The following is a 14615-nucleotide window of genomic DNA, read 5'->3' as shown; positions in this document are numbered from 1 at the left end:
TTGTGAAAGAAAAAAAAGTAGACTTTTTCCCTTTTTTTTTTATTTTAGGCGACGAAGGATTTCTTAGAAACCGGACTCGGAAATCTCTAGCGCTGGATTAGGCCCGGTACTCGTTGAGCTCTGTGTAACGCGGCAAGAGTACCACTCGTTGGGCCAACTTGGATTCATCTTGCTGCTACGGGCCCAAAACAAAGAGCCCACCATCGTCAAGAAGCCCACCAGACAGTCGCTGCTTGGTGTGGTGTGGTGCGTCGAGCGGCGTCCGGCGTGGGCGCGTGGCGCGCACCGTGTCCCGAGGCAACGGTCACGTCGCGGCGCGGCCGCAGCCGGTTGGATCCGACCCCACATGTCATCCGCAGAAGAAAAAAAATCCATCCCCCGAGGCATTTCATTTCCTCGTGCATGTTGGTGCGCGCTGCTCTGCCGCCTCTCCGGTCTCGTCTTCCTCCTCCTCCTCCTCCCTGGCTTCCTTCTCTGCCACCTCCAACACCCCCAAAAATAATTTTAGCAGCACGCACGAGCGGATTTTTTTTTTTCCTCAACGAGACAACGAGAGAGAGGTGGGGAAAGCAAACCCTAGCTGGCCGAATTCCGCCGCGCGGGGCCGGCGCGCATTGCCCTCCCGCGACTCGCGCGCGCCGGAGCTGGGGCGGGCGGGCGGGTGCGTGCGTGGCGCGCCCGATCGCCGGGCGGTCGTGTCGTTAGCCGGCGCTGGCGGGTGGGCGCTGGGGCGGCGGCGGCGACAGCGGGCAGCACGGGGCCTCCCGGTCATCGCTGGCGCCGCCGCCGCGGCCTTCAAGCTGGCTGGCCGCGGGCAAACGCGCCGTCGGCTGGTCCCGGGCGTCGCGGACCAAGTGGACCCGGGGGCAGGCCGCCGCGGGAGACGGCGGCGGCGGCGGAGGCGGCGACGACGGTGGACGGAAGCGCAAGGGGATCGCGCTGTTCCGGAGGCTCTTCTACCGGAAGCCGCCGGATCGTCTCCTCGAGATCGCCGACCGCGTCTACGGTACGGTCTCCTCGCCCCGCGCCTGCTCTTCGATTGGGGGAATTTAGGGGTGTATGTGTGTGTGTGTGTGTGTGCAATCGGTGGTTCTATTGATTTTAGCACCGGAAATGCAGCTGCATTCTGTAATTTCACCCAGTGCGGGAACAAATTTCTCTGCATATTGTTTTCAGGCTTTCAGCTAATGAACATGTCTTCCTTGTGCATGCTGCGTTAGCTTACGGTGCCAGCATGATTTTGCGGGCCCATTCTAGTTTCGTCAGAGCTATGCTTCTCAAAAAGCAAGGGTTTGTTCTCAGTGTTCGACTGTTGCTGTAATTTTCCTTTGTTTATTATACTGCACTTTTGATAGTAACGTTGCTAGCAACCTTGTTGGCTTGTGCAGGTAGGATAGATTCTGAAGCTCCTATGTTATGCAGATCACTTTTGTGCTAAGTAATGTTATGTATTTATGGTCGATTAGTGTAACCTCCTTGTTTGAATATAGATGAGAAGCTGTGGCATTTAGTCTATGCCTAATATGATAATGCTTGCTCATCAACAACAACAATGCGATCATGTTGAATGGGAAGTGCATTTTGGTCTAAAATGCTGCTAAAATGTTTGTAAGACATGAGGCTTCACATGACTAGAGAACCAGAGATACTGATTGGCATCTTTGTGTTGTATTCAATTGTTTGCTGACGAGTTTTCAGTAGTGCAGTTAGGTGACTTCTTAGTAGTAGTAGTAGGACTAACAGGATAACTGTCATGCGTTTATGCTCTGAGTATGTAGGACCAAGGCTATCATGTTTTGATCTGATACTTCCATAGTCCCGTATCAGAAAATTTTCAACTGGTGGCTTCTAGCCTTGCACATACTGCTATGATGTTTACAGACATTGTCAAATTAAGTCTGACATTAATGTGCAATGATTGGCCTGTTTGTGCTTGCAGTATTTGATTGTTGCTTCTCGACAGAAACCATGGACCAATACAGATACAAGAATTACCTGGACAGCATTATTTTGCAGCTCCGTGAACAGTTTGCAGATTCTTCATTGATGGTACTCAACTTCAGAGATGAAGGAAGAAGTCTTATTTCAGGCATTTTCTCCAAGTACAACATTACAACCAAAGACTACCCTTGCAAGTATCTAGGATGCCCGTTACTTCCTTTGGATATCATTCTCCACTTCCTCAGGCTGAGTGAAAGGTGGCTTATGCTTGAAGGGCAGCAAAATATTCTGCTAATGCACTGTGAGAAAGATGGATGGCCAGTGTTGGCATTTATGCTTGCAGGTCTTCTTCTGTACAGGAAACAATATAATGGGGAGCAAAGAACTCTAGATATGGTGTACAAGCAAGCCCCTAAGGAGCTTCTTCAGATGCTAACCACATTGAATCCACAACCGTCTCATCTTCGATATCTTGGGTACATATGCAGAATGGATGATGACATAGGGTGGCCTACACAACCTATTCCTTTCACCTTGGATTGTATAATTCTTAGAGAAATTCCAAATTTTGATGGAGTCGGTGGTTGTCGGCCAATTGTTCGAGTATATGGGCAGGATATTCCAACAACTGACAAAAGGCATGGTGTCGTTTCACCACCATCAAAGGCCAAGAAACATATTAGGCGTTACAGACAGGTACCATCAAGCATATTTCTTATCTAAATGGTTCTGCTATTTATTCAAGTTACTCGTTAACTATTTTTGCAGGCAGATAATGCGCCAGCGAAGTTAAATGTCGGATCCTGCGTCCAAGGTGATGTTGTCCTTGAATGTCTGCATGTAGATGATGGCCAAGGAAATGAAAGGTTAATGTTTAGGGTGATGTTCAATACCTTTTTCATCCAGTCTCACATTTTACCATTAAACTTTGAGGACATCGATGTCCCTTGGGATGCCGATTACCAGTTCACAAAGAACTTCAAAGCAGAGGTAGGCCATGATTTCTCATGTATGCATGTGGCAATTTGTCACCAAATACAATGTTAATTGTGGGTGCATGTCTCAACCAGGTACTCTTTTCAGAGTTTGATGCTGAGTCTGATGCGTCCACTGAAGTAGCACCTGATTATGATTATGGCTATGATGATGATGATTATGATATGGATGTTGCCTCTACTGACGAGTTCTTTGAAGCAGAAGAACTCTTCAGTAATACTGATTCGCAAGAAGGAAATAAGGATGCTGATACTCTTTCTATAGCCTCTACAGATTATACCTCAACTCCAAGTGCCGAACGTTGGAAAAACTCACCGTTTTCCAACTTTGAGCTGAATATTGGCATTGATGGATCACGAGACAATAAAGCAGATAACTTGGGCTTGTCGTTAGAAACAGTAAATGACGGAAAGACATGCACATCCACTGAAGCCAATACTATGCTCAACAATGAGACTGCAGTTGTGAAGTCAACTTTGTCAGCTACAACAGATGGAGACGCAGATAGCGACATCTCAAGTTCTACCTATAAAGAGGATGGGTGCATGTTTGAAAAAGGTAGTTCCAAGCAGGATATAAGGATGGGCTCCAATCAAGACTTGAGTCAAATTGATAATGTGTTGGTTAAGGAGGTGATTATACTAGAAACTAATAGTCCTCAGGACATACAGATGATCAAAGAGGTCATCATATCTGAAGTTACAACTCCCAAACAGTTGGTAGAGGGGAATATGATGGAAACTGAATTAGATGAGGCAGTCCACGATTCAGAAAGCACTGCATTGGGAGAAGCTGAGGGTACAAGACGGCTTAATATGTTTTGCAAACAGGATGAGGGACACAGTGTGCAAGATGAATATGCTGCTTATGAAAATGGCATAGTGATTGAACAAGAAGAAAGCAGCAACAAAGAAAAACTTACCATGACAGACACAAATTCACAAGTGAGTGAGCCCAAAGATGAGAATAATGGGTTGGAGCTTCCATTATCAGGGATACCGCATCTTCACAGCTCAAGCACTTCTTCAGATCTAAGTTCTGCCATGGAAAATATTGATCAGCTTCATGGTTGCAGTAGTAATGGCACTGTAGAACAAAGGGCGGGAATTGACGCATCATTTTCCAGCTCCAGGAGCCAGTCTTCTAATATCTCTTGTGCAAACATTCTACCAGAAGAATCTAACTTGACAATAAACCATGCTTCAACTTCTGTGAATGCAAATACAGATACAACCGACTCATCTCGACTGGTGCTAAAGAAAAAACCTTTTCTACCATTGGCAACATCTAGTCTTTTTTCTCCATCATCTCCCAGGCGCAATCTGCTTCGCGCAGCATCCACAGATCTGTCCTTTTTTTCTCCATCACAAACAGAATCTAAGCAGAACTCCGTTACTTCTACAAGTGGAAGGGATGATTCAGATACATCTTCTGTGCTTCCACCATCTCAACTCTACACAGCCCTGGGATCATCATCCAAAATGTCTCTAGTACATCCTACTCTGCGACCAATAAGAACGGTCTCATCTCTACCATCATTCTCATCTCTACCATCATTATCATTTGACGCATACTTAGAGATGTCAATGTCTTCTTCAAGATCACCCAAACACCAAGAGCATGTTAGACCTCCCTCAATACCACCACATCAATATCTTCACCCACCAATGACAGAGGAAAAGGATGTACATTCAGGTAGTCTAACTTTGCTTGCTTCCAACCAATATGCCCCTCAACCCCCACACCCACCTCCACATGATTCTTGCACCCAAAGTTATTCAAGCACCCTAATATCCGAACATGAACAAATAAGAGCTGATGGATCTTGTTCCTTCAGTCCAGGTTGTAGACAAACTGTTCTCAACTTAGGTGATTCCTCACTAACTTCGCACTCTAAAAGTAGTATAGCTGCAACAGAATGTCCCTTAGGAGCCTCTGATTTTGTAGACGAGGAAGTACCAAGTAGACCTAATATAGTAACTGCCATGGATATCCCAGTTACCAATGAAGATACAAATTCTTTGTTGCACATGACTTGTTCTCCACCTCCCAAAACATCACAACATGGTGAAGAACCACCACCGCCACCACCTTTGCCTCCAGTACCACCACCATCACAATTACCACTGCCAACTATATGTTGTGATAGTGGATCAGTTCCACTGGTATACTCAAATCCATCTTCAGATTGTCCATATAAAGAACCAGCAATGCTACAAGAACACAAATATGCTGTTCCACCTACTTCTCTCGAAGGACATGAAGCAAGTGAAGTTCGATTGCTGCAATCTGATATTACTGTTGAATTATCTTCATCAGAACATTCTGGATATACAGTTCAGCATGTTTTTGGAAGCACCGAAGATACAATTTCAAATATCTCATCCTCTATACCTGCAGCACCTCCATATCCAACGTTTCATATTGTAACAGATAATTCCTCAGGTTCAATATCTGCAGAGCAAGTAAATTGTGAGCAGCCTTTAGATCAAACAACATTATCCATTCATTTGAGGCCATTCAAGGTGGAGATATCACAAAGTGAAACAATCAACGGAGTCTTGGCCTCTATAACTGATGAAGAAGAACATGGAGGCATTCCAGTTCCACCGTCGCCACAAAAGTTGCCTCAGCCTAGAGAACATATGAAACCTCCATCTCCACCTCCTCCTCCACCACGACCACCACCTTGTCATGCAACACCTGTACCTTCTTTATGTTTATCTTCAAATCCACCTTCTCCAAGAGAACGTTATGAGAATCCACCTTCTGCTTCCTCTCCACCTTTTCCAAGAGAATCATTCGTTGCTCTACCTCCAGCTCCACTCCCTAACCATCCATCTCTTTGTGGAGAACATATTAATCCATCTCCACCTCCACCTCCTCCAGAAGTACTTTGTCCGCCTCCTAGAACGAGTGAAGTTTTGTCTCAACCTGAGGGTGGACAATCGATACTGCAAGCTTCTCTTGTTGAAGTTACTAAAGAAATCCCACCTCCTCTCCTTCCCCCTGAAGAACAAAGGCGATCTCCATTGTCTACTCTTTGTGGAGGAATTGTGAATATTCCATCACCTCCACCTCCTCCACCAATTGGATTTCACAGTGGAAATTTGTCATTCCTCCAACCTACCAGAGAATCTGAAAGTCCTTCACACCTGCCACCGCCATCGCCACCACTATCTTCCAATGGACACATAGGAGATCCTCCTCCTCCTCCACCACCACCACCACCACCTATGAGTGTATTTGTAGAGGCTCCGATCCTGTTGCCACCTGAAACAGTATGTGGAGGGGCTCCACCACCTCCTGGAGGACATGTAGGGCCTCCACCACCACCGCCACCTCCAGGGGAATGTGCATGGGCTCTGCCACCTCCCAAAGCATGTGTAGGGGCTCCCCCTCCACCGCCGCCTCCTGGAGGATATGCAGAAGCTCTAATGCCGCCACCACCACCTCCCGGAGGACATGTAGGGGCTCCACCACCACCGCCACCTCCCGGGGGATATGCAGGAGCTCCACCACCGCCACCACCTCCTGGAGGATATGCAGGAGCTCCACCACCGCCTCCACCTCCTGGAGGATATGCAGGAGCTCCACCACCACCACCACCACCTCCTGGAGGAGCTCCACCACCACCGCCTCCATATGGAGGAATTGGAGGAGTTCCTCCTCCACCACCACCCTTTGGTGGGCTAGGGGGAACTCCACCGCCTCCACCTCCAGCAGGGTTCCGAGGTGGAGCTCCAGCACCACCTCCTCCTCCTGGAGGTCATGGAGGTCCGCCACCACCTCCTCCTAGAGGACATGGAGGAGTAGGTGGTCCCCCTCCCCCTCCTGGTGCACCTTCTCCACCAATGCCTCCTGGAATGCCTGGTGGCCCCCCTCCTCCTCCAGGTGGAAGAGGGATGCCTACTCCACCTGGTGGAAGAGGACATGGCCTTGCTCGCGCTTTAGGCCCAACATTACAAAGTGCAGTACGAAGGTCATCTCTAAAACCACTACATTGGGTCAAAGTAACAAGGGCAATGCAAGGAAGCTTGTGGGCAGAGCTACAAAAACAAGTGGAAGCTAATAGGTACTATCAACTATCCAATAGTTTCTCCACTTTTTAATTATATTCATAATGGAAAAGGCTCTGATGATAAATGTCATCATGAACTTAATTCGATTCCCACATATTTACTTAATTTGAATCCCATATTCTTTTTACTGATTGTAGATTCCAGTGGATTCCATGTATATTTCTCATCTGATTACTATGCTAACTGGTAATATGATCAATGCAGCCGTGCTGAATTCGATGTCAATGAACTGGAGTCTCTGTTTACCATTGCTCCAAAGACAAAAGCTGGCTCAAAATCAGAAGGCCGTGGAAAATCTCTTGGAACAAAATCTGATAAAGTTCAACTGGTAATTTACTAAGCACGATAGACAAGTCAATAGCCAATCTTGAGTTTCATGTACTTCCTTTTTTTTGTTAACAATTGTGTGGAAGTTTATTTCCTTATATAAGTTTGTTTCCCTTTTGGTTAATTACTTTTGTAACCAACCAGCATTGCATGGTCTACGATACCGCATAATACATGTAAGGTTATGCTCAGATCCTAAACAGGCTAAACTAAGACCACCCTGCCAAGTTTCTCCCAGTGACCTGAGTCATAGAAAAGTGTGCGAATATGCCAAAAAAGTCTCGAATATGAAGGAGATGTGCATATCATTGCGTTAAGAAGAAGAGAACTTCAAGAGCCTTTTTCCTGGCCTAAACTTGTTTTTTTGTTCATTTGGTGTAAATAAGTCAATTTCAACAATATTGGAGTATCCATGCCAATTATGAGTTATGATTAATGGATATTTTATTCTATTGCATCTTCTATTCCTAGGGGTTAAGATAGATATGCATGAAAAGTCTAGCCCATGCTTCTTTTAGTGGTGACTGTGGATTCCATATTTACAGTCCATTTTAATACTTTAGCTCAAAATATATCTTTTTGGCACTAACGTGCTGGCATTAAAGTTGTTTTTTTTTAAAAAAAAGTGTTTCGTGGCAATATAAATCCTTTATGTGTGTTATTATTTTATTTAAAATTCAGTTTGTCTTTGAAAAATCCACAGATCGATCTAAGACGGGCCAATAACACAGAGATCATGTTGACAAAAATCAAAATGCCGCTCCCTGATATGATGGTAAGTATATTTTGACCAGAAATGTGTCTATGCCGCTTTGCATTCTTGAATGACATGGAATATGTCATAGTTTGAATGGAAAGCACATTGATTGTTTGCAATTTTTGAAGCATATAAATTACATGATATCAGTGCAGGGCCAATTCCATCAATTGCATGAGTTCCTTGTAAATAGTGTTGAAGCTTCCTGTGAACATTTATCATGGCAATTATTTCTCTTTCATAGAAATACATGAATCTTGATACTCATAGAAGATCCAATGTAGTTATCATTAAACAGTTTTGTTGAAGTGAAAGCATTAATAAGTTTTTTGGGGGAATTTTTGCTTGTCTCACTAATTTCTTCATTGATAAATTACAAGTGGGGCAGGTAGAAAAAACAAAATGACAGTATGTTTAGTGGCAAGAAAGGGAGTTCCTACAATCCTACCTCACTTTTAGAATTGCTGTGTTGGTTAGATGTGGATAAAATAACTGCATTTTTTTCTTTTTTTTTCCATGATGGCAAAAACCAAATTTCATTACTTCCACAGCAATAAAATTGCAAGCATGGTTAGACTAAATAACTGCATTGTGGCTGCATTTTTTTCTCCCAGTCAGTCTGCATGTCTGCCTTGAATTGAAGATGCATTTTGTATATGGTTGCAATATGGTTCGTCATCACACTTACTACTTTGACCAGATCCTACACAGTTATAAACAATTTAACAATCTAACAAAATTGTTGTAAAGTCATCAGCTTGTTTAAGTCAGAATCACCTGTTTTTCGTGAGTTTTACTCACTCATAATTAAAGCTGCTTCATTTACGACAGTCTTCTCCCTAATTTTTTGTGGGAAATTTAGACAGAAATTAACCCCAAATTTGTGACTACTAGTCAAGTAAGTTTTGAAGTACATGCTTATATTTACTTTCTCTACTTATAACAGAGTGCTGCTCTAGCTTTGGATGATTCAGTTTTGGATGCTGATCAGATTGAAAATCTCATAAAATTTTGCCCAACAAAAGAGGAGATGGAACTTCTAAAGGTTGTTTTGAATTAATATCTAAATTTTCCAAATGTTTGAACCATTTTCTTCCCTAAATCTTGCAAAAATAAGGTCAATTATTTTGCACATTTTTTCCATCAGAACTACAGTGGGGACAAGGAAGCTCTTGGAAAGTGTGAGCATGTAAGCATCCATATTTTGTTTTGTAGAGAAACCCCGATGTCATATACATGTTTATATATATTTTTTCTAAGGATACAAATGTATACTGGAGTATTGCATAATTATTAAAAATCTTAAAATACCTGTTTTCCTTCAATTTACCTTGCTGCCTTCCATCTGCAGTTCTTTCTAGAGTTAATGAAGGTGCCAAGGGTTGAATCTAAGCTTAAGATATTCGCTTTCAAGATTCAGTTTCAATCTCAGGTCATATGCTGGTAACTTTTTGGTATTTTGATCATTGAGATGTTCATGGATTTTCACCATCCAACTTTCTTCTTTTCCTCTTAGATTAGGGATGTTAGAAAGAATTTGCAGACTGTGTCATCTGCTTGTGAGGAGGTACACATTTTCCTGAATTTTTATTTTTACATTTGGTATCCATGTTCATCATGAGAGAACTCATCACTGATATGCCATTCAGCTCAGAAGCTCTGAGAAGTTGAAGGTTATCATGAAGAACATTCTGTTAATTGGGAATACATTAAATCAAGGCACACCAAGGGGTAATGGACTTTCGCTTGTTGATGTTGTAAATATCTTTAAACTTAATTTTCTGCATATATCTGTTGGCCACTAAATAGAATATCTTCAGGCTCTGTTGGCCACTAAATAGGTTTACTTGCTATTATATTTTCTATTAGAAAGTAATATTCTTGCTATTTCATTGCAGGCCAGGCTGTTGGTTTTCGCTTGGACAGCCTCCTAAAACTTATAGAGACCCGTGCCACTAGTGGTAGAATGACATTAATGCACTTTCTATGTAAGGTATGTAGAGAACTGAAATCCAAAATTTGAATAACAGGAAATTAGCATGCATTCAAAAGATAATGTTCACATGGACCTTTTGTATTTTTTCTATACATCCATGTGTTACAAATGAGCCTAGGATGGTTGAGGGTGTGGATGTAAGCCTATATACCACCCAAGTTTGAGTCCTCATCGATGCAAATTTATCCTATTTTCTTCTTCATATAAAACTGCCTAGTTCCTGCTAGGTTGGCCTAGTTTTTCTGTTTTATTTTCCTGGTGATGCATGTGTTGAGCCATGTTCCATAACAAAACAAAGACACTGGATTTGTGATCTTCCCAACTTTGCTTGTACAACTACACATGCATCTTCCATTCCCAAATCCTTCTCTTCTATTATTTATCATGGACAAGCACATGCACAAAGAAGGCCTGCTGGGCTAAAGGTGAAAGAGACAGTTTTGACATTACACAATTGGACGTAACACCCAAGGGGTATTGTTAATTAGGAAACTGAAAGTAATGGCAAAAACAAGATGGAAGGTAAAAAGAGGAGTTGTGAATCAAAAGATGCATTTTAGTGATAAAAAAGACCATATTAGAAGTAGAAAATGAAACTGTTATTTTTTTCTTTTGCCATTTCATATTGAATGGTATATTTCATATTCTGAGATATCTGTTTTCATATTTAAAGTTGAGCTTTTTGCAGAATCTTTTATTGCATCATCTCTTATGTAATCTAAATTTTGGATTCTTTATGGTCATTGATACCATTTTCCTATGGTAATACCTTAGCGGATGGTAGCGCGGAATATGTTGGGAAGATATCTTGTCAATGACTGCTTATTTCTCATCGGTACAGTTTTCTTCAGAACTTAATGACTGGTTTAAATGTACTTCAGTCCCTTGCAGAGAAGTCACCGGAAGTAATGGATTTTCATGAGGATCTTGTCAACTTGGAAGCTTCTTCAAAGGTAATTTGCTTCTCTGACTAATATGGATAATCTTTCCTGACAGAATTTGTTAAGTATTATGGAGTTACTGTAAACAGTTGCAACTAAAAGCATTGGCGGAGGAGCAGCTGGCAGTTGTAAAGGGGCTGGAAAAAGTTGAACAGGAGCTAACTGCTTCAGAGAGTGATGGGCCGGTTTCTGATGTTTTCCGTAAGGTATATTGTCATAACTTTTTGTGCTGTTTAGAGTTCCTTCTCTATTTGAAATGTTTCTGGTGGCCAGTATTTTGTAGTTTTGGTTGTGTCATCATGTATCCTTAATGTTTGCTTAAAAGATTGAGCCTTTGATTAGTTATCTACTCGTTGAATGCAATGTAGACTTTAAAGGAGTTCATTGATTGTTCCAGTGCTGATGTACGCTCCCTATCAGCATTCTACTCTGAAGTAGTAAGTCATTTGTCATCATCCATGCTTCCATTATGAACACTTTGTGCTTTAGATTTGCCCCTTTTAACTTATTCACTGCTTACAGGGTAAAAGCGCAGATGCACTTGCTCTTTATTTTGGAGAAGACCCTGCAAAATTTCCTTTTGAGCAAGGTAATATTCATGCCAATAGATCCATGGAAATGGTTTACCTTAGGTGTTAAAGGATATTTTTCATGGATGAAAATGGTTTTATTCCATTTTTAACTGAATCCATCGAAATGGTTTTTATTCCATTGACTATGGTGGTAAAGCTGTGATCCAGATAACATGCTTTTATCATTGACACTTCTGGATTCCAGTACAAAGCGGTGGCAGTAGCCTGCACCTCCTTTCAGTTTGTTTTATGCATCAACACACTTCTGTTAATGAAAAACTACATTGACACTTGAACTGGAAGTCAGCGTTCCAGAAATTGCTTCAGAGACTTTAGTATTCTCCTAGCATACAATTCAGGCAGGGGCTAAGCATCTTGCTGGGCTGGGATGGGCATTCAGCACATCTGATGCAGGGGTGGCTCGCACTAGACTGTAATCACAGTGCTAGGCTTATCTGGTTTCTCTTGTTGACAGTATAAGCTCCTGATGTACTCTCTCGTCGAGTGTGTGCCGATTCTGCTTGTGTTGTAAGCTTTAAAATATAGTTGTTCTTAAAAGACATACAGCTCTCTTGCGTATTCTCTAAAAAGGAGCCCTAGCCAGCAGAAGGCGTGAGCATTTAATCTATCCCAGCTGGAGTATTGTCAATATTGTCCAAGCTACTCCAATAGACCAGTCTGTGGTGATTTGAGCTTGTTCCCAGTTCCCTCCATATAAAGCCATACATTTCATAGTTACCGGGAACCACTGAACCAGGCTCTTTGCAGCCTTATTAACACTGGTTGGGACTACCATTTACATAAACCTGTGATTTACTCGTCTGACTTCCTTCTGAGCTGCACCAATACTAAAGCCTGGTCTTTATTAGTGTCTTGTAGTTTTTTTACTTTTGTCGGTGGTTTTGCTTTGCCACATCCTGTATTTTAGACAGTCAATATGGCAAATAGGTATCTGTGAAACGAGTTGTCAATGTGATGTGGTTGCAAAAGGGTTTTGCCGGTTTTCTCCCCCCCCCCTCCCCCCCAAAAAAAACTGTGTCTTAGTTATGACATTGTACCATAGTTATTATAGTTATTTGGAGGAAGTTTAGCGCACCCCTTAGTTGTAAGGCTTTTGTTTCCGGTGGGCCTATTCTCTTTGTCTGATAATACCACAGTGAAGCAAAAGTTTTCCCCTTTCAATAAAAAAAACTGTGAACTACATCAGTTGTTTTGATGTGATTTTCTACTTGCTTTAGCTTCGATCCATTCTTTCTTTTTCCTTTTTTCTAAATGCATTAGCAGTGTACTGCTTGGGTTTCCTGAGCTACAAACAAAGCACACATCTGTGGTTTTACAATCCTTATTAGTTCTGACTAATCTTTAAAACATTTGCAGTTGCTACAACTCTTCTGACCTTTGTGGGGTTGTTTCGGAAAGCTCATGATGAGAACCTCAAGCAAATTGAGGCTGAGAAGAAGAAAGCCCAGAAAGAAGCTGAAAAAGAGGCAAACCCGGACAAAACTCCTGTAAAATCAAAAAATGGGAATGCAGATAAATCACCAAGATCACCTTCCTTCAAATGACATACAGCAAAAGTTCACATGGTCATCAGTTCTTCCTAAACGAATGCCTGCCTTTGCTGGCCTGGGCACAATTTCGCAAGCATAAATAGTATACAAGATCCATAAATTCCTTGTGGACAACTCATGCTTACAAGACAAGGTAACAAATAGTATTTCTTTCATATATGTGTAATGTTCTGTTCAAACAGAGGAATTATTTATACTTGTCAGTACCACCCTAACATATAGTCACTTCCTTTTTTTTTCCAGATGCTTATGGTTCAACATCCATGCATGTATCTCATGACACTGTACAAAGCTCACCCCATACAAAATTAGGTTCTTCTGTACAAAATCCATACTAGGATCTTTCTTTTTTTTCCCCTTCTGTTTATACTAGCAGCAGGAGTAGGTCAGTGTTTATAAACTAGAAATAGGAGTGTATAGCCATAGAAAAGAATTAGTGATCAGTAGAAGGTCAGAAGCAATAGAAAAGGATTAGTGCTACCACAGGCAGGTCGCTAAACAGGGTAAAGATGAGTATATAGTCATGTTCTTTGACATCTTGACTAGAGCAAAGTGTTTGTGCATGACGCCTGTCACAAGTGTCTCGAGATCAACTAAAACTGGGTCAAAATGTGAGCTTCAGTGTCAAGAAAAAAAGGGTCACCTGTTGCTTATTTGCATTGCGTTGCTTTCTCAATTCTTTCGCACCTTCTCCTATAATCGATGTTATGGTTTTCATGACACTAGTTTCTGTTGTAGATAGAAATAGAAAACAGTGCCACTAGGACTGTAATGATGTAAACTCCATACATCTGACGGTCTATTTCTGTTTAGAATCGGAAATGAAAAGGAAAATTTGGCTGATAACCTGTACAGAGGGAAATACTCTCAACTCTCTGATATCAAGAAGAGGGTTTTCTTCAGACTCTCTAATACTTGGTAATTCTCTATTTTGCATGTGTGACATTTAGGCATGGTTAGAAAACCTCTGCATCTGTGACACAATAGTTGTATTTAAGTTAGGCAAAAAACAGGATGATCATACATGTGCAGAAATGCATATATTGCTTGTCCAATCACGACTGTCTCAGTCGGGGATGGCATGACCTGCTCGTTTTGGCATGATGTCTGGGTAGATGATGAACCTTTGGCCGATCGTTTCCCCGCGCTGTTTTCACACTGCACAGACAAGTCCTCCACTCTGAGCTCAGTGAAAGCCTCTGGCATCCACTCATTGGTACCTAGGCTCTCCACAATAGCAGCTCAGGAGCGGAACCTGGTTCAGGGCTTAGTGGACTCTACTCAACTAAACAGCGATCCAGACAAGCGGAGCTCGGCTTTCTTCCGAGCGGATGGCACCCTTGACACTGGGCAGCTTTACAGGTTGATCAAGGCCAAGGGGCAAGGAGAAGACCCAAAAGCAAAATTCATTTGGAAGACCTTCGCTCCGCCA

At 42.3% G+C, this 14615-nt stretch overlaps 1 protein-coding gene across 5 annotated transcripts; it reads left to right on the top strand.

Annotated features, from left to right (window-relative positions):
* Positions 720-13819, top strand: LOC8074262 (formin-like protein 12). Of its 5 annotated transcripts, none has more exons than XM_021446673.1 (18): positions 720-1006; positions 1940-2637; positions 2710-2931; positions 3012-7012; positions 7224-7347; positions 8050-8121; positions 9050-9148; positions 9251-9292; positions 9455-9535; positions 9620-9670; positions 9753-9834; positions 10002-10096; positions 10981-11052; positions 11130-11246; positions 11409-11477; positions 11563-11629; positions 12990-13316; positions 13427-13819. In XM_021446673.1, the coding sequence occupies exons 2-17, from the start codon at positions 1969-1971 to the stop codon at positions 13175-13177; spliced, it is 6051 nt and encodes a 2016-aa protein (XP_021302348.1). In that variant the 5' UTR covers positions 720-1006; positions 1940-1968; the 3' UTR covers positions 13178-13316; positions 13427-13819. The 5 variants fall into 5 exon arrangements, with proteins under 5 accessions (XP_021302348.1, XP_021302351.1, XP_021302350.1 ...); XM_021446676.1 differs by having other exon boundaries at positions 910-1006; positions 9625-9670; positions 10991-11052; XM_021446675.1 differs by having other exon boundaries at positions 910-1006; positions 9625-9670.

Source organism: Sorghum bicolor, chromosome 8, assembly GCF_000003195.3.
Source record: "Sorghum bicolor cultivar BTx623 chromosome 8, Sorghum_bicolor_NCBIv3, whole genome shotgun sequence".
NCBI lineage: Eukaryota > Viridiplantae > Streptophyta > Magnoliopsida > Poales > Poaceae > Sorghum > Sorghum bicolor.
Note: the sequence above shows the minus strand (reverse complement) of the source record. Positions and strands in the feature narration are given on the sequence as shown.